Source organism: Eptatretus burgeri, chromosome 9 (assembly GCF_056783735.1).
Source record: "Eptatretus burgeri isolate ZD-2024b chromosome 9, Ebu_testis_v1, whole genome shotgun sequence".
Taxonomy (NCBI): Eukaryota; Metazoa; Chordata; class Myxini; order Myxiniformes; family Myxinidae; genus Eptatretus; species Eptatretus burgeri.
This window is the reverse complement of record NC_140969.1, coordinates 35106095-35126120: the sequence shown is the minus strand read 5'-3', so window position 1 is coordinate 35126120 and position 20026 is coordinate 35106095. Positions and strand designations below refer to the sequence as shown.

Below are 20026 nucleotides of genomic sequence, written 5' to 3'. Positions count from 1 at the left end.
ACATCCCATGTCAATTCAATAAATGTCTCAAAATCCAACGTGCTTGCTTTAAAACCATGGTACATTAAAAACTGTCATTAATCTATGAACCTTTGTTTGAAAAATAATTTTAACCAACAACTCATGAATTTAATCAGCTCATGCTGTGCACGACACACACTCAAACAAACGTTATGTCCTAATAATGGCATGATTTATCATGTTCTCAAACAAATATAAGAATAGTAATGAAAAATTCACTCATAAAGTAACAACTTGGCAAAACAGCACAAAGTAGAATGGTACTTGGTAAAGTGCATACCTCTGCCAAGTGGAACAGTTCACGTTTTATATCCTTCTGATGGGCTAGATCCGAACCAAAATCCAATCCACTTGTTGTCACCTATTGAACTCATCCACCTTGTTTTGTCATAACTCGTCCACAACTCTTTGAGAAAGTGATATATTTAGTTTTTGGCCCGATCTATCAATTTTAGAAATTAGGCCTGTGTTGACCTTTTGACCTTAAAATTAATTGGAAGTTGAATTCAGCGATCTGTCATGAAAATGCTCTTCAAATTTCAACTCAATCGGATGAAAATTGAGGATTTTAGAAAATTTGGCCCAAATTGGCCTTTTTGTTTTGGCCAATGTTTACCTCAAAATTAATAGGTGTTTGAATTCAGTGACCTGATATGCAAATGCTCTTCAAATTTCAAGCCAATCAGATGAAAATTGAGGATTTTAGAAAAATTGGCCCAAATTTGGCCTATTGGCCTATGTTTACCTCAAAATTAATAGGTGATTAAATTAAGTGACCTGATATGTAAACGCTCTTCAAATTTCAACTTAATTGGATTAAAATTGAGGATTTTAGCAATTTGGCCTATGTTGACCTTTTGGCCATAGACCTTTTGGTCTATGTTGACCTCAAAATTAATAGGTGGTTGAACTCAGCTACCTCACATGCAAATGGTATTTAAATTTCCAAGTCAATTGGATGAAAATTGAGAATTTTAGAAACAATTCAAAATCTTGGCCTATTTTGGGTTGACCTTCTGGCCGATGTTGACTTTTTGACACAAGATAACTTCAGAAGTAATAGGCGGTTGAATTCACTGACCCGATGTGCAAATCCTGTTCAAATTTCAAGTCAATCGGATGGAATTTGAGGATTTTAGAAAATTTGGCTCAAATTGGCCGATGTTGACCTTTTCGGTCGACCAAAGTTTACGAAACTTCAATGCGGGTCCATCGCAGGGTTAGTGACATTCATCTCTGAAAATTTCAGAACAATCGGTTGAGCGGTTTGGGCTGGAGGCAAACGAACTAGTGCGGCAGACATGTGAAACGATTGTGGGTTTGGTGGTAAAAGCACCAAAATTGGCACAAATCATGCTAAGAACATATAAATTGATTTTAGCTGGAGTGCCAAGCCAGATTTTTCGTTGTTCTCGAAATATGGGCAAAAATCCAAGATGGCCACCACCGCTGGTTGTGAAATTTTAAAATCGCAATATCTTTGCCAATAATTGACATAGAAAGTTGTATAATGTGTCTATATCTATGTTTTCATACCCATATAAACTGATTAAACACTCAGATTGTACATGGAGTGTTCCATTCTTATTATAAATGGAATATGACTGCCAAAATGTGTAGATTTTGTGTAATTAATTCTGAAATAATCAAATTAGAATGTTATTTGGATAATATATTTTTATATTCATAGCCATGAGCAAGCACTCCATTAAGAGCACAATATTATGAATTTAAACATTATACATGTACATTCAACTGCATTTCAGGTGAATAACCAGGTTTGAACATGTCGGCCAAGAAGAAATGTAAGCTTATCCATGGAGCCAGCATCAGTGTTCCCAAACCTATTGACAGGACAATGTGTAGTCTTTGCCAAAGTGTTACATCTGAAGTGCTCCATTGCCCAGCAAAATCAAGGAAAGCTCGTGGTGTAGGTGCAGGTTACAAAACCCTGGGCGATAATTTGACAATTTTCAGCGAAATGAAACAACAACCTATTCCAGTTGACATATCACAACTCGATGATGGTACTGGTATTGGAAATACACTGGAAGCACACGAGGCCCAGTGGCACAATTCATGCAGATTGAAGTGCTCATCTAGTCGTATAGCCAGATTGGAATCAACAATGTGCACGTCTGAAAACCTGAGCGAAGGCCAGCAAAGCAAGTCCCTCTATACCCGCCAAGGTTCCTCGCACAGACGGTGATCTCGATCAAACCAGAAAAAACACATGCTTTTTCTGTGACCAACCAGAGACCAAAGAGCAACCACTACATGAGGCAATGATGCCAAAGGTCACAGCACGAGTGAAGCGTTGTGCAATCAAATTGCAAGATGAGAAGTTGATAGGAAAGCTTAGCAGCGGCGATCTTGTAGCTCTCGATGCACGGTATCATGCCAAATGCCTTGTCAAGTTGTACAATGCTAGCACTAGGAGTGGAGAAGATACTAACATAGGCATATCTGACAGAGTGTCCCATGGCTTAGCACTGGCTGAACTTATAGGTTTCATTGAAGATACACGAAACGACGACGATAACGTTGCCCCGGTGTTTCGTCTTGCAGATCTCATTCAGCTCTACAGTGAACGGCTTCTCGATTTTGGCATTGAACAGTCTGGTCGGATTCACTCAACAGACTTGAAGATACGGCTACTTGCCAATATACCCGGTCTTCGTGCATTCAAGCAAGGTCGCAATGTGATGCTGAGCTTTGAAGATGATGTTGAACGAGCATTGAAAGAGGCAACCTTGGATGACTACGACGATGAAGCAATATGCCTAGCGAAGGCTGCACAGATAGTCAGAAGAGATATGCAACAGAAAACCTCGACATTCACTGGATCGTTTGGAAACAACTGCCAGGAAGAAGCCATACCACAATCGTTACTTGCACTAGTTAGCATGATAATGGATAGAACAAATATAAAAAAAACAAGGACCCAGACACATTTCGTCAATCTGCTCTCACTGTGGCACAATTGCTTCAATTCAACAGCTTGACAAGGAGACGGGCTTCATCAACTGGAATACGTCATAACACAGACAAAGAAACACCTCTTCCTGTCTATCTTGGGCTCTTGATTCACGGACAAACCCGCAAGCGTGAGTTGGTAGAAACCTTATTCCATCTTGGTGTCTCCATTTCCTATGACAGAGTTCTGGACACATCCACAAATATGGCGACTGCGGCAGCTACTTAGTATGAGAAGGATGGAGTTGTATGTCCGCTAATTTTGAGAAGACATCTGTTTACAACGGCAGCAATTGACAACATAAACCACAACCCGACATCAACAACTGCACATACATCATTCCATGGCACAGGCATCTCTTTGTTCCAAAATAGAGCGACTGAATCAGATGGTACAGAACGAGAGAGAACTCCAACAGAGAACTCTGGTAGAATTGCACATTCCAGTTCACACTACAGCCTACCAGAATCGTATACAAATGTAAAGCCAGTTTCACTAAGAACGAAGGAACCAGTGATACCCCCAACTGAAGATCATCCTGCAACAAATGACGTCCTTCTGAAAACTGCATTAGGAAATGAACACGTTTGGCTGGAAAAAAAAACAAGGGAGCAGCGAAGTGATAACACCCAAAGCACGGACGACCCAATTTCGTGGTCTGCATATCATAGCAATCGTCACACTGAACACATAGAGCCAAGCATCAATTCCCTCCTACCTCTATTTCCAGATGATTCGAAATCAAATTGGAATGATTTGACATTCAATGGACGTTGTCAAGCAGGCGGTGGAATTCCTGAACCCAGGACAGGTTCCAGTAGTAACGCTAGATCAACCACTGTTCGCCATCGCTAAAACCATTCAATGGAATTGGCCGGAGTTGTATGGGGACAGATGCACGTGCGGTCACCAGATGTTCCATCGCCAAGTTCTTGGGGGGTGGAGAAGAAGTCCGACGCTCAAATGGGAGCCTAGTTGGACAGTACTACCAGAAGCTGCGGCCTCGTGCTCAGAACTACTGAAGTGTGGGTGCCAAAAAAGATGCGTCGGACACTGTAAATGCGTAAAAGCAGCATTGAAGTGTACATCACTGTGCCGGTGTAGCGGAAACTGTGAACAAAATGGAAATGAACGAGATGGTTGAGGACCTCAAGCCAGAGCTACGATTGTCACCGTGTGAGATAAATGAAACACATACATTTTAGTGGATTGTTTTGAAGTCGGACATTTTATTTCTACTATTTTATTGAATATTTTCTCACGTAATACTGGTATTATGTTGTGCAATCATGTGTATATTTCCAATTGAACACGATTATTGCGATTTATTTTCAGTCAGGATTGTGTGTTTTGAAAGTGATACATGGACATCCAAATATGATGTTGTGTTATTAAATGTTATTTGTTATTCATCACAACATGTGATTATATTTGTTTATGTGTCGTTATGTTTGGTGTTCAAGCAATCAAAAGTATTATTGTGTATGGTTTCTGGTCAAAAGTTCTTAATGAAAGTATTGTGTTCATGGCGTTGAAACTATTGTTTTATAGCTTGAATTATTGAAAGTTTCATGTTTATTATAAATGTTTTAAATGATCATGATGATTTTTGACTTGCTGAACTCTTTACGCCTGGGAGCCTGGGGTGTATCAACAAACGACATTCCGATTCAATTTATAGTTCAGAATCGATTAGTCGCATAAAATCAGCACATTTTGGCAGTCATATACCACTTGTACGAGCACGGAAGCATGTTATGTTCAATCTGAGTGTCTAATCAGTTTATATGGGTATGAAAACATAGGTATAGACACCTTTTACAACTTTCTATGTCAATTATTGGTAAAGATATGGCAATTTTAAAATTCCACAACCAGCGGTGGCGGCCATCTTGGATTTTTGCCCATATTTCTCATACAACGAAAAATCTGGCTTGGCACTATAGCTAAAATCAATGTATATGTTCTTATGATGAACTGTGCCAATTTTGGTGCTTTTACCACCAAACCCACAATCGTTCTGATATTATACACATATCCACCGTACGAAACAGAGAGACAGACAGACAGACAGACACAGGCGATCAACATACTTGTCAATAATAATTTGAAAAACTTGGCCAATTAACTTTTTCCCAACCATGAAGGAATGAAGAAGCAGAACGTTGCATTTTTAAAGTGTTTGGTATAACTCTAGGAGGATCAGACTCAAAGACAACTTGAAGCAATTAACACACGATTCGGTACGCAGACCATGATCCGTGCTGGGTCCTGAACATTTGTGTGTGAAGCAAGTAGTTTTTTTTTTTGTAAACTACAGTATGTTATAGGTACATGACAAGTAGCCTGGTGTTGGCTTAACGCTCAAGGTGGCTGGCTTAAGATTTTACAATCTTGAGTTTGAGCCACTGTTGTGCCGTAAAATAACTCCAGGTGGGTCGACTTGGCCTGGTTGACTCAGCCTGTCATCTTTCCAAGGTTGGCGAAATGAGTACCAGCTTACTGGAAAGAGGGCACTGTATGAGCAGCACACCTGCACTCCCAGCGATGATGCAACAAGCGGATACAGGCTGCATTCAAAATAATAATAATAAATAAATAGGTACAAGGATTTGTAATCATGAATTTGCCACTTTCAATCCACCCAACCCTCTCCCTTTTCATGTTTGTGCATCTATCAATTCACCCCCCCTCCCCCACACCCCTCTTGTCTTATTACCCCCATGCACGCAAAGCGAAAAAAATGGTGTTAAGCAATTGATTCACTTTTTGTTTGTCCTTCTGTCTACAAACGTGAGTTTATGATTGAGGAACAACTCTATTTCAATTAAATGTTATATTTTTAACACAAATCGGAAAACAAACCTGAAGTTCAATATAGTACATTGACTCCAGTAATTCATCCCTATCGCATGCAGAGAAGAGAGATAATATTTTTACTCCGTCGTCTGTCGTGCAGTCAAACAAAATTGAAAATCATTCCAAACAGGAAAGAAGCTTTCCATTTTTAAGGACGTCACAAAGGACACAAACAACAGGCATGGAGCACTAATAACATGTTAAATTAGGTGGTGTGAAAGACGCTGCATCAACGGCGGTAAAAAAAATTAAACCTCTAAAAATCTGTATTTTCTTTAAAATGAATCATATACTTGAACACCGGAGAACACAAATCGCCTTCTTGGTACTTTCAAAACAGTTCCGGTTAGTAGTACTTGGATAAAATATTACGGAATTTTATTTCATCTCGACCAATCAAATTTGGCGCTCGTAGACTCCACCCATGTCCTTTTTATATCCTCTCAAGACTACAAGATAAGGTGTTCCACGAAGTGTGTGTGTGCGTCATGATCTGTAAGCAAACTTACCTGTATGCAAGCCGTCTCGTCCAAGTTCGCTTCCTGACCCGACTATAACCTGTCAAATGGGTGCTTCGCATACAAGGTTGTGTTTTCCCCTCGGTGGACATTAAAAGACGAGCGTCCCGTCTGCCGGCAGTAGTTGGTGGTGGTGGTTGTATGGCAGCTTAGCTGCTGGGGTAGCTATCATTTCTTGAAGCGCGACTGTGTTGGACCCTAGGATCCCAAGCCACCACCCGAACCACTGAGCCAACACCAAGCTAGTTGGTGGTTTTTAAAGATCCCACGATGTCCTTCGCAAAGAGTAGGCGAATCATCGCCGGCACCCTGCCACCTCGAGTAGAACAGCAGGCCTGGCCAACCAGTTCGTGAAATATTTGGGCCAATTTTTGTTTCCCCCCCCCCCCCGACCCATCCCAGAAGGTGGTGAACAAATTGGGACCGTTAAGGTCGTTGTTAGTAGTTGTATTGTGGGCAGAATTGCCTCTCGTTCGCGACGTTTCAAACTGTAGCTTTTCAGGGCGTGTCAGACCACGGGTCGATCCATGATCGAAGGTCTCATTGCAATAAAAACTGGAGACACCTTTGGTCCAATTGGCACGCAGCCCGTGCGTCGTGTAATCGTGATGGAGCCGAATTATTCACAAAATCGATTCCGATCATCGTCTCAAAGGGACGAGAAGGTCGACACTCGACACGGTGCGTGAACCATGCTGTTCGTTAAAAAAAAAAAAAACAGGTAAGATCATCCTTTTTTTCGGTGTCCCTCGATCAAACTGTGCACAGTTCTTCATTACCAGGTCCCCTCCTCACACCTCAATGGGGACGGACGTTCCCTCCGGAAAGTACGCTGTGGTGTCCTGTGGACGACGTTCTTACGTCATGACGTACGCTGAGAGGGAAAAAAACGATGTTTAAAGTGAAGTAACATCTCGATTCACCGGTTCGAGTAAAACGGACGTGCTTCGGCGAAACGTGCGACGGCCATGTTCGGCGAAAGGTGTTCTTTACAATCTACTATCATCATGATTTGTGGACTCTTGAACACTGTTATAGTTCTCCGGGGGGGGGGGGTACGTTTAGAAAGTGAACTCACCATTATGTCTCTTGCAGTGTATCGCGGCGTTCCGACCGAGCCCAGGCCCACACGGAACCCAGAGCTTCTGTAGGGGAGTTTGCTTTAACTCCAGAGGCATATTGTAACGTTATACAACATTGCTTCAGGACACCGGGTGAAAACGACACGAGTTCCCCACACCCACGACGCCACGCGCGATGGAGAAGCCTCGAGTTAGCCACGCCCTACACGCGTAACGTGGTCGAGCCACGCCCACGACCGAATTGAAAATCGCACCGACACACAAAACAAATCACCACAATATTTTCAGGTAAACTCCGCCTCCCGCCAAAATCCCGACGAGCACTCGCTGCAGGGCCAAACCACGCCCATCTCATCAATAAACCTCACACCACGTGTCATCCTCGACGAATGTTCGACCTTTGCCCCAAACATAAACTGCTGATTTGTTTCCAATAAATGAACAGGATGACGATGAAAAAGGAAAATTGAACACAATCCTTCGTTGAGTTGATCGGCAAACATCGAGATTATCAAATATATCAAATCTATATACATATATGTATATACATATTTGATATATACAATCTATATACATATTTGACGTATGTGCAGTCAAAGCAAGCAGATAAAAGAATTACCACCGAATAAAGCGTTTTATTCGCACACACAGTCACTTAAACAAGTCTACTTACGAGACGGAGGCACCACATGTATATAACCTGTCCTCAGGCACAATCCTTCGTTGAGTTGATCGGCAAACATCGAGATGATCAAATATATCAAATCTACATACATATATGTATATACATATTTGATAATCTCGAGGTTTGCCCATTAACTCAACGAAGGATTGTGTTCAATTTTCCTTTTTCATCGTCATCCTGCTCGTTTATTGGAAACAAATCACCAGTTAATGTTTGTGCAAAGGTCGAATATTCGTTGAGGATGACGTGGTGTGCGGAAAACATTTTTTATTTATATATATATATATATATATATATATATATATATATATATATATATATATATATATATATATATATATATATATTTTGGATCTTTTTTTAATATATCGATCTATACATGTATGTCTTCAGATTTTTTTTTTTAAATATCTATCTATCTAAATATGTATATATTGTTGCGAATTCCAGCCCACCTGGCGTGCGAGCGATTGCATAACTCCAATCACAACCGCGTCGCCCACCAGACGGACAATTCAGTCGTGACCCTCCTGAGAACTACCGCCAGGAGCTAGTCACGGGTGGGGGTTTAACCTCACCATGATCGTGCCAATTGCCCACCTGCGCAGGATAGGGTTGCTCGCCAAATTCGACCGACCTAAGTACCTGCACAAGTAGTCGACCGGGCGATCGTACCTCGCCGCAGGTCAGCCTAGGACACGAACCGCTTAAGCGGTCCGTTCCGTGCTACAGTGATAACCGAGCGGTGTTATCACCGACCTCGACGGATGTGATTCTGTTTACCGGGTGCTTACACCCCTCTACCAATTTCTTCCGTGATGCAAGATGGCACTTTCAAAAGGGAAATGGACGCAACGAACGGGAAACAGTTCAACAGGCACATTTATTCAAAACCACACGTATATACAGCCAACACAATGAATCATGCATGTATGTACAGTCAAAGCAAGCAGATAAAAGAATTACCACCGAATAAAGCGTTTTATTCGCACACACAGTCACTTAAACAAGTCTACTTACTAGACGGAGCCACCACATGCATTTATACAAACAGCAAAGAAAAGCCACCCCCAAAGACAAGGGTGGCAGACAGGTCCGTGGACCGAATGTGACGTGGAGCCTGGATGAACGGTCAGGCCCACGAGACCGAAGGGTCTGACCCGTGCCCTCGTGGCGCGACGGTGGGCAGGTCGCGACGTCTACTCCCCCACGGCCTGGCGTGGCCGCGCCTGTCCTCGGGCACCTGGCTTGGCCGGTGAGCTCTCTCTGGCGTTCTCCACCAGGATGCGCAAGCTCGCGCCACACAGCAGGCACCACGGAACAGACAGGGTTGCTGGCGCTCTCTCAGCGCGGATGCTCGGTATGGGGGGAATTGCTGGTGCTCTCTCAGCACGTCAATGCTCTTTTAGTGAGTTGACGCTCTCTTAGCAGGTTGACGCTCTCTTAGCAGGTTGACACTCTCTTAGCGAGTTGACGCTCTCTTAGCGAGTTGACGCTTGAACAAGCACCCTGGACCGACTTGGCTCCGGCAAACTCTCCCTGGCTTGTGGTCTCCACTCCGCCCCCTTTCCAGGCAGTGGTCTCCACGTAGCCCTCTGGTTTGCCTCCGAGCCCCTCTCCGCGTCCCTGCTCCGTTCACCAACTCTGGCAACCGACCCACCGACACTTCTCTCGATACTGCCTCGAGCTCCGTAAAACCGACTGGCAACCGACCGACTGGCTGTGAACTCCATTCTGCTCGCCCTTTTATAGGGCCGGGGAAGCGAGAATCGACCCCTGACCCTTAACCTCCAACCCCGGTAAAGCGGACGTGGTAGAAATCACCAAAACACTCGCTCGACAGCGTAACCCCTGACCCCGGCAAAGCAGACGTGGTAGAAATCACCAAAACACTCGCTCGACAGCGTGACCCCTGACCCCGGCAAAGCGGACGTGGTAGAAATCACCAAAACACTCGCTTGACAGCGTGACCCCTGACCCCGGCAGAGCGGACATGGTAGAAATCACCAAAACACTCGCTCGACAGCATGACCCCTGACCCCGGCAGAGCCGATGTGTGTAATTCACCGAGGCTTCGCCTCGACAGCGCGGCTTCGTCCCGGCCGAGCCGATGTGTGTACTTTACCGAGGCTTCGCCTCGACAGCGCGACTTCGTCCCGGCCGAGCCGATGTGTGTAATTCACCGAGGCTTCACCTCGACAGCGCGACTTCATTCCGGCCGAGCTGATGTGTGTAATTCACCGAGGCTTCGCCTCGACAGCGCTGCTTTTTCCCCGGCAAAGCGGACGTGGTAGAAATCATCGGAGCGCTCGTCCTGACAGCGTGAAGATGGCGTTGTCTCCGGGATGGAGGTGAAGCGATGTTTGTGGGGTGGCATTGTTGATGGCAGCGAAGGGTAAAGAGGTGAAGGTGATGGTGGTTTGGTTGTTTGGGAACGATGTTGGTGGTGGCGATTTGGTTGTTTGGGAACGATGTTGGTGGTGGCGATTTGGTTGTTGTGGGCGTCGTTTGAGAATGGCGGTGAAGCGATGTTTGCGGGGTGGAGTTGTGGAGGTAAAGAGGCGAAGGTGGTGGTGTTTGAGTTGTAGTTGTTTGGGAATGATGTTGGTGGTGGCAATTTGGTTGTTGGGGGATGATTGGTCCAAAATAATGTTGGAGAAAAGAAAAACGGCTATCTCAAAGCATCGCAGCCCTGTAAACAACGGTGGGAAACTATCTGCACATAAACTTACCGGCATAACTGATATAAGGACCTTTCTGGTGTTGTGCAAATTTCCACAGCCGTAACAATACATATACTGTATATATATATATATATATATATATATATATATATATATATATATATATATATATATGGTATATATATATATATTTATATGGTATATATAGATATATTTATATATCGACATATACTATACTGTGTATATATATATACATATATATATATATATATATATATATATATATATATATATATGTGTGTATATATATTGTTGCAAATTCACGCCCGCCGGCGTGCGATCGGCCGCTCGACTCGAATGGCGGCCGCCTCGCCCACCAGAACGGACATTTCTGTCGTGACCCTCTCGGAACAATGCCGGGAGCTAGTCACAGGTGGGGTTTTAACCCCACCACGACCGTGCCAATTGCCCAACCGCGCAGGATAGGGTTGCTCGCCAAATTCGATCTACCAAAGTACCTGCGCGGATGGTCGACCAGGCGAGCGTACCTCGCCGCAGGCCGACTCTGGACACAACCGCTTAAGCAGTCCATTCCATGCTATCGGGATAACCGAGCAGTGTTATCGTCGGCCTCGACGGTTCCGATTAATTATCGGGCGTTTTAAGCCCACTACGAACCCTTTTACATGAAGCAGGATGGAGGGTCAATAAAGAAAAGACGAAGCGAAACGGGAAAACAGTTCACACAATGCACATTTATTACGCGACACACGGAACGCACACATATACAGCCAAACAGTCAAAATGCACCTATATCAGTAAAACAAAAGAAACAATGACAAAGAGTTACTACCGAATACGCGTACACACGGCAACACTTATACAGTTCTACTTTACAAGACACGGCGCCAACACACATTTACTCAAAAGCAAAGGAAAGAAGCCACCCTCATAGACAAGGGGGCAGACGGGCCTGTAGGCCAATATGTGCGTGTGACCTGAAGGAGCGGCCAGGTCCGCGAGACTGGGTGGGTCCTACCCACGTCCTCGTGACGCGCTGGCGGACGAGCCGCAGATGTGGCCGCGTGGCTGTGCCCCGACTCCGTGCTCCTTCGCGGGTTTCGTTGGCACGACGTTTGGAGTGCGGTGGGAACGGGGCCCCCTTTGTTGCACTATCTCAGCGCGGGGGAAAAGGGGGAATTGTTGATGCTCTGGGGGAGGGAGAATGGCTGGCTGGCTTAGGTCCCGCGACGAGCGATCTCCCACCGCGACCTCGTCGCTGACCGCCGTCCTTCTCGCCTCGGACCCGAGCTCCTTGGCCTCTTCCCCCAACTCTCCTCAGCCGACTGCAGAACCCAACTCGGTGCCTTCGCCACCCGACTCCACTCTCTGCCACACTCTGCTGCTGCCACACTCTGCTCGATGACTCTCTTACCAAAACTCTCACTCTCTGCCAAAACTCTCTCTCTCTGCCAAAACTCTCTATCTCTCTGCCCCGATTCGCCTTGCGCTCGGCGTTTTATAGGCCGGCAGGAGAACTAATATGCAAATTTCCGGATCAGGATGAGCTCGGGGGCGGAGCCACGCTCGCCCATTGGACGGAGGAAAAGTGGGCGTGAACCTCCCCTGATCCTAGAATTTGCATATTTCGATTTCACACGGACGCACCTGGAGGCGGGGCCAAGCCGCTCCGCGCTTGCTGATTGGATGGATCAGAAGTGGGCGTGTAGCATTCTTGATCCGAATTCTCCCTCGGAAAGGCCGCTATTTGCACTCGCGGCTCGGTGTGTATTTTGAACGAGCCCAAGGCAGCTCAACGCTCAGTGTTCACAGGTGGTGCAGGAATGCCCGTAGAAGGAGAGAGGTGAGGGTGGTGGAGGGTTTCTGGTGGTGGTTTGATATAAAGATAGAACAGAAAAACGGCTATCTCAAAGCGTCGCAGCCCAAATGAATCACATAAATTCCCTCTAAACAACGGGTTTGGGGCTAACTACACATGTACTTCGAGTTGTCTCACCTACGGGACCTGAATTGTGGTTTGCGAATTTCCACAGCCATAACAATATATATATACATATATATATATATATATATATATATATATATATATATATATATATATATATATATATATATATATATATATATATATATATATATATATATATATATATATATCTATATATATATATATATATATATATATATATATATATATGTAGTTGCGGTTCTGCGAAACCGCATTCCTCTCAGGCAACGGCACTCAACATACAGTGATCCCCAGACAGTTATTTAATTCGTCTTCGTGCAGTCGGACCTTCCCCTCATGTCGAATGGATTAACGGGATGAAGTGCGTTGCGTGGGTCTTATAGCTTGGTCTAATTATATCTCTATCTTCTTTTCAATCCTGATTTCATTCCACTCTTTCCTTTTATTCATGAAACAAATCAAAGCAGGCACCGCACCCAGACGGCCGCCTGTGAAAATCACAATGATGAGAAATCCTCCACCACGTGCTGGGCGCGCCCTTTCATTCGAATCTGCATCTGATAAGTATATCTGTCCTCTTTTCAACCCTGATTTCCATCCAACCCTCTCCGTCAATCCATGATACAAAGTGAAGCAGGCACAAATGCACGATAACAAACACGCACGCAGCCCTGTGATAATCACCACCATACTGTACGGGGTGCGCATGGTGCACATCTTCATTCGGGTCTGCGTGCTCATTTACAACGGCGTCTCACCATCGCCCTTCGCTCACCACCTCGGCCACCAATATCTTCTGCAAACGGCAGAGGTCATCCCACACCTCCTCGCATCTCCGCCTCGATGCAGTCGCCACCAAGCAGAGGCTTGCTGCATGGCCCAAATTGGCTTGGGAACAGATCAGGCGCATTGACCAGCGCCAACCGCAGAGCGCTGGAGGGTGCCCGAACAGGAATGTGGGACCGGCGCAACCCTTGGCCAGTCGCCGGAACGCGGCCCGAGAGTTCGGGGCAGGGAGATTCATGTCGCGGTGTTCGGTGCAAGTCAATTCCACGGCTCGGCCATGTTGCACCGGATGTACCAATGGGACCACTTCCAGCCATGGGAGCCTGGCAGCGCGGGACCGGGGCCCAATTGGAGCGCACAATTCGGGTGACGATACGTTGCTTTGGGTCATCACCCCACCCTACACCATGGGGCTTATAAAAGGCGGATCGCAAAGCCGTGCGCTCTGGATCTCTGCATTCGCCTGCTGCTCCGCGTTCCTCACCTGCTGACTCCCATATGCCTCGCCTGCTGGGTCCGCCCACTTATCAGCCTTCCTTGCCTGCCTGCTCCGCCCACTCTCTGGACCGGTGCATGCACTTCCACGAGCCCTGGCACAGTAATTAGCAGGAGACAACGCGCCGGCTCTCAAGGTGGGATCGCTCAGCGGAGCGTTCCCCAAAGTGTACTGGGTAGTGCGGTCGGCCGAACATGAAAGGTATTGCGAGGCCGTTATCCCTCATCTCCTCTCCTTCCTTCTGATTATCTCATCTTCACCGGGTTTTGTGTGTGTGTGTGTGTGTGTGTGTGTGTGTGTGTGTGTGTGTGTGTGTGTGTGTGTGTGTGTGTGTGTGTGTGTGTGTGTGTGTGTGTGTGTGTGTGTGTGTGTGTGTGTGTGTGTGTGTGTGTGTGTGTGTGTGTGTGATGGCGCCTGTCCTTGCTTATGCTAAGAGTGTAGAAGATATAACATATAAGTCTGCCCTGTGTCTGCTTTAGTAAGTTGCATGCTTTCTTTTGTCACACCCCACAAATTCCTTGCTATCCCTTTTGTACATAACAATAAACCCATTTACCGTGCCACCTACCTTTCCTCGCCTGTTTGTTAATAAATGCTTAGAGAGAAATATTCCCAGCTCGTTTTCGTCTTTTCCTTCATTGAAAGAACATTGGGGGTGGGGGGGGGGAAGCTACTTCGGGTTCGCACCAGACTCTCCAGAATCGCAAACTGTCGCACACGGACAACTCCGTGACGTGGCGGCGCTCGTGAATCGATCGTGAGCGCCAATCACTCAACCACATGACTTATAGTCCAGGCAAACTAACTTTTGAAATGGAAAAAAATTGCAACAGTATTTATTTGGGCGCAGAGGTCTTCTATGAAGTATCCTGAATAACATACTAAAAGTCCTAGGAAATTACTGCTGCGGAAATCGGTTAAATATGCAAAAATCCAAGATGGCCGCCATAAAGCAATAATGTCTCATATCTCCACCATCAGAAAAGATATTTGAATGATTTAAAATGCTATTATAGGGTTATTTGACATGTGGAATCATTTAGAATAGTTTACGACTTGATTGGATGCAAAAGTCATGGAAAAAAAAATCCGATATGGCCACTAAAAATCCATATCTCATTATATATTTGCGTGCTCATCTTCACTTATCATCAGTTTGCGATATTTCAGGTATTTATTACTGTAATATGAATCATAACATTACTGGTGGTATCTATTTCCTTCAATGTATGTTTAATGTCTTATTTCAGGCAGGCTGAAGAAGTGAGATGTCGTCAGTAACGAGACAGACGTGTTGCATATGTGAAGAATCAACCGGCGATGGAAAGCCGACCGTTGTTCTACAAACGAAGGGCGGTGAAGGGGTGAATCGTGCAAGTCTACAGCGTGGTAATGATTTGAAAACTGTACCAGGGGAAGTAGTACATGTTGAATGTCGCCGTACATATTGCAAACCAGATAACATTGAACATGACATAGCATCTCGTCAGCATCAATCAGAAAATCGATCTGATCTCCGTTCATTGCAACCGGCATTCAATATTCAAGAACATTGCCTATTTTGTGAACAATCTGCGAAAAATGACAAGAAACGGAGAGACATTGATGTGTTTCAAGTTAGAACATATGAGTTACAAGCCAGTGTGCTTCAAGCTTGTAGTTCTAGGAAAGACAAGTGGTCTGATGCGGTGTATGGCAGAATAGCATTTGTGAACGATCTGCATGCAGCAGACGTAATGTATCACCAGCAGTGTAGTGTCAATTTCAGGACGGGGAAAGAATATTCCCAATAGATTATCTGCAGACACAAAAAGGTTCAAACGTGGAAGACCTGAGACCAAGCGAGCAGCAGCATTCCTGGAAGTCGCACAATTCCTAGAAGACAATGACGAGGGACAAGCTACCATCAGTGAACTTGTTACGAAAATGACTGAGGATCTCGTGGACACAGGGCAGGATCCGTACAGTGCCAAATACATGAAAATTAAAATAAAGGAACATTTTGGTGACAGAGTTCTAATGACAGCACGTGGTGCAAAAGACTGTGTTGTGACATTGCGTGACACTGCAAGTTCCATCCTGCATGCATTTCATAAGCAATGTAAAGCTGAAAATGCTGAAGACGAGAAACATAGCATCGTTGAAACTGCTGCAAAACTCATTGAGAGTGACGTCAAATCTATGGAGACCTCACATGATTTCTACCCAGAAATAGAAGATGTGGAAAATGAAGAACGTGCTCTGAACTATATTCCGAAGTCACTACAAGTACTGTTGAGGACAATGTTTGCTGGACAGAACATTGACGTGAAGCTTGCTTCGATTGGTCAGTGTATCATGCAAGCAATACGGCCAAGAGCCATACTAGCGCCTCTACAGATAGGCCTAGGGGTGAAAATGCACCACCATTTTGCGTCATACTTCTTGATAGACACACTTCATGGGTATGGCTTCTCATGCTCATACACGGAGGTACGGAGGTACGAACGGAATGCAGCAGTTACCCAAGGTATTGTCATTCCTGGGTTCACATCAGAACACACGATGCAATATATTTCTGACAATGTGGATCACAATCTAGCCACTGTTGATGGTACAGGTACCTTCCATGGAATGGGTATAATTACTGCAATCACGCCAGGAACACGAGCCAATAAGCATATTCCCAAAGCAAATGTGACCACTGCAGACATTGCTGCTGTTGGTCGCATAAACATTCGGTACTTCAAGATCCCTCCAGCATTACCACCTCTTACATATCTACCCCTTGTATTGTTGGAGGCAGAAGATCCAACAGCACAGCAAGATGTCCTATGGAAGAGCTCACTACTACTTCATTCTCCAAGACCAGCATGGGCTGGTATGATGCAGATGTTGCATCATGGTCAACACCCAGGAAAGGCCTCAGTGATGTTCTTGCCAATGATTGATCTTGATCCGGGCGATACATCATGCATCTACTCTACACTGCATTTCGTAACAGCTCAGGCAAAGCGATATGGAGTCACTCCAGTCCTGACATTTGACCAGCCCTTATATTGGAAAGCGATGATGATTATCCGATCTCAGCCCGATGACAGTGATCTGAAGTGTATGGTTCTGAGGCTTGGTGGGTTCCATATGCAGATGTGCTTCTTAGGCAGCATCGGACACCTGATGGCCGATTCAGGACTACAGGAACTCCTCGAGATTGCAGATGCGAGAAACACTGTTAGCCACATGTTGACTGGCAAAGCTGTGTCAAGGGCAGTCCGTGGTCACCTGCTGGTAGATGCTGCACTCAATACCATTCTTGTGGCCGATACATACAACGTTCCAGTACCAACTAAGCAGGAAGTTGATTACTCCGAGGCTGTAGGTGTTCTACAAAATCCGGAACTGTCAGATGATGATGAAGAGACACACGATTTAGATACAGACACCATCATGACTGACTTGACCGCAGCTGCGGAACTGTATGACCTAGCAATGTCGTGTACATTCTCTGTGGAAGAGGTGTGTTCATCAGAAGCGTTAGTGCGAATCCAAAGTAAAGTGAATGGGAAGAAGGAAACGATGACTGGGCGCACAGCAACCCTATGGTTACAGTATCTGGAGATGGTGGATATCCTGCAAAGGTTTCTCAAAGCAGAGCGAACAGGAAACTGGAGATTGCATCTTAAGTCAGTACGTGAAATGCTACCCTACTTTGCAGCAGCTGGACACAGATTATATGCGAAGTCCGCATATGTATATCTGCAAACGATGACCATGCTGCCCGAAACACACCCCGATGTACATCAGAACTTCGAGGAAGGGTATCATGTAGTGAGGCGTAGTGACAGATACTGGGGAGGACTGTTCACAGACCTCATCATACAGCAGGTGCTAATGAGGAGCGTAAAAACGCATGGAGGCCTGACACGAGGAAAGGGCATGACTGAAACTCAGTGCCTACTGTGGGTCATGTCCATGCCGGCATGTGCCAACATGAATGATGCCATGCAGAAGTTCACTGGTGTGTCATACGAGACCAATGACCAACACAAGGATATGTCAAAGATAGACAAGCTAGAGATGTCAATGACACCCTGAATCTTATCAGCTATCTGGTACAGAAGGATCCATTCGTTGAAAATCCATCACTGTTCAACATCGCCAACGGCATGACGGCGCAAAAAGGAGTCAACGTTGACTGATCAAGGGAAATTGGGGAAGATATTCTAGACTGTATGGTCGGGGTCTCTGTAGAAGATCATGTCTTCAAGAAAGCTGACCAGGCCATGACACTTGGATCAAAATCAACAGTGAAGGTCAAAGGAGAATCTGTAACGGTGGATCCACACTTGATATTTCAGAGGTTGGTAACTGTAGGACAGCGTTCAGAAGATGTGTCATCCTTATTCAAGTATGAGCTCTGCACTCCTCCACCTGCACTGTTTGAATCAGCTGCACTCCCCCTGCAGGCAAATAAGGCAACACTGGCCGATGTGCTCTGGAAGTCTATGAAGGGAGAGCAACGAGATCCCAGTGAAAATGTCCAGTATGTACTAGATGGTGGTGCTCTTCTTCATCGCATACAATGGCCAAGAGGATCTACATTTGACAGTGTGTGTCAAATGTACGTTGCGTACGTCACACATAAGTATGGAGCCGCTGTCGTTGTCTTTGATGGGTACAAAGATGAGCCCGCAACAAAAGATGCCACACAACTGAGACGAACAGGGGCTTGTGCTGGTGTGACAGTACACTTCAATGGTGACATGATGATTCAATCAAAGAAAAGATTTCCTGAACAACAAGGCAAACAAGCAGCGATTCATCCATTATCTGAGCGACAAGTTGGAGAGAGCTGGCTGTAGCATAGACCAGGCAACGCACGACGCCGACGTGTTAATTGTTCAAACAGCAGTTGCCTCTGCCCAAACAAAAGACACTGTACTGATCGGGGATGACACAGACCTGCTGATTCTCCTACTGCACCATGTCAAAATGGACGCACACGAGTTGTTCATGGCACCAGAGCCTAAACAATCCACCAAAAGGAAGAGAGTCTGGTGCATAAAAAAAATCCAGGGAGTTGCTCGGTCCTAAACTGTGTGATCATCTGCTCTTTGTCCACGCAATTGCAGGCTGTGATAATACCTCTTGCCTGTTTGGTTTAGGGAAGGGCATGGCAGTCAAGAAAATCGAGAATGACCCTGTGTTGTACAATCAGGCCAAGGTGTTCAGTCAACCTGATCAAGCGAAGGAGGCGATCATCGCAGCAGGAGAGAAGGCATTGGTGTCAATTTATAGTGGTGCCGAAGACGAGGGACTAGACAGCTGACGGTACCGGCGGTTCTGTGAAAAGGTTTCAAAAGGCACCACCGCCGTGGAACCCCAAAGTCTACCACCAACGTCTGGCTCCTCTAAGTACCACAGCCTTCGTGTATACTATCAGGTTATGGAATGGAAAGATGCCTGCATCAATACGAGACCAGAGGATTTTGGATGGAACGTTGTCGATGGAAGATATCTGCCAATACAGACCGACCAACCAGCCGCTCCATCAGAACTACTGGATGTCATCTGTTGTAGCTGTAAGAAGGACTGTACCACCCGGAGGTGCACATGCCGAAAATATGGCTTGCCTTGCACAAATGTGTGTGGAGAATGCCGCAGTGTGAGCTGTACCAACTCACAGTTACCAGACTTGTCAAATGCATATGATGACGATGGTTGAGTTGGACCCAGTCTAAACGGTGTATCAACTACAATGATCAATCACGGTATTGACAATAGTATCATGGTGTGTCACATTTCTGCAATATTCTTCATGTGATGTGTGGAATTGATGTTGATGAGTGTGTTACTAAAGTATGATGTAGTAAATAAACTTAAAAACACTTACCTGCCTTCATTATATTAGTACACAATTTCATTCAATACAATTTGTCATATAACAGT

The 20026-nt window shown here is 45.3% G+C and overlaps 1 protein-coding gene and 1 pseudogene across 5 annotated transcripts in view; one reads left to right on the top strand and one right to left on the bottom strand.

The window, feature by feature from the left end:
• Nucleotides 1–20026, bottom strand: part of LOC147019888 (6-phosphofructo-2-kinase/fructose-2,6-bisphosphatase 4-like) — a 167343-nt gene that overhangs the window by 97282 nt on the left and 50035 nt on the right. The window contains exon 1 of one of the 5 annotated variants that reach the window (XM_085894703.1): nt 8131–8215. The exons of 2 other annotated variants lie outside the window; for them this stretch is intronic. In XM_085894703.1, coding sequence (XP_085750829.1) covers nt 8131–8200 — 70 coding nt within the window. In that variant the 5' untranslated portion in view covers nt 8201–8215. Of the gene's footprint in view, nt 1–6366; nt 6536–7453; nt 7777–8130; nt 8216–20026 lie in introns of those variants that run through there. 2 more of the 5 variants (XM_085894704.1, XM_085894706.1) reach the window with 2 other exon arrangements.
• On the top strand, nt 1958–3226 carry LOC147019890 (uncharacterized; annotated as a pseudogene).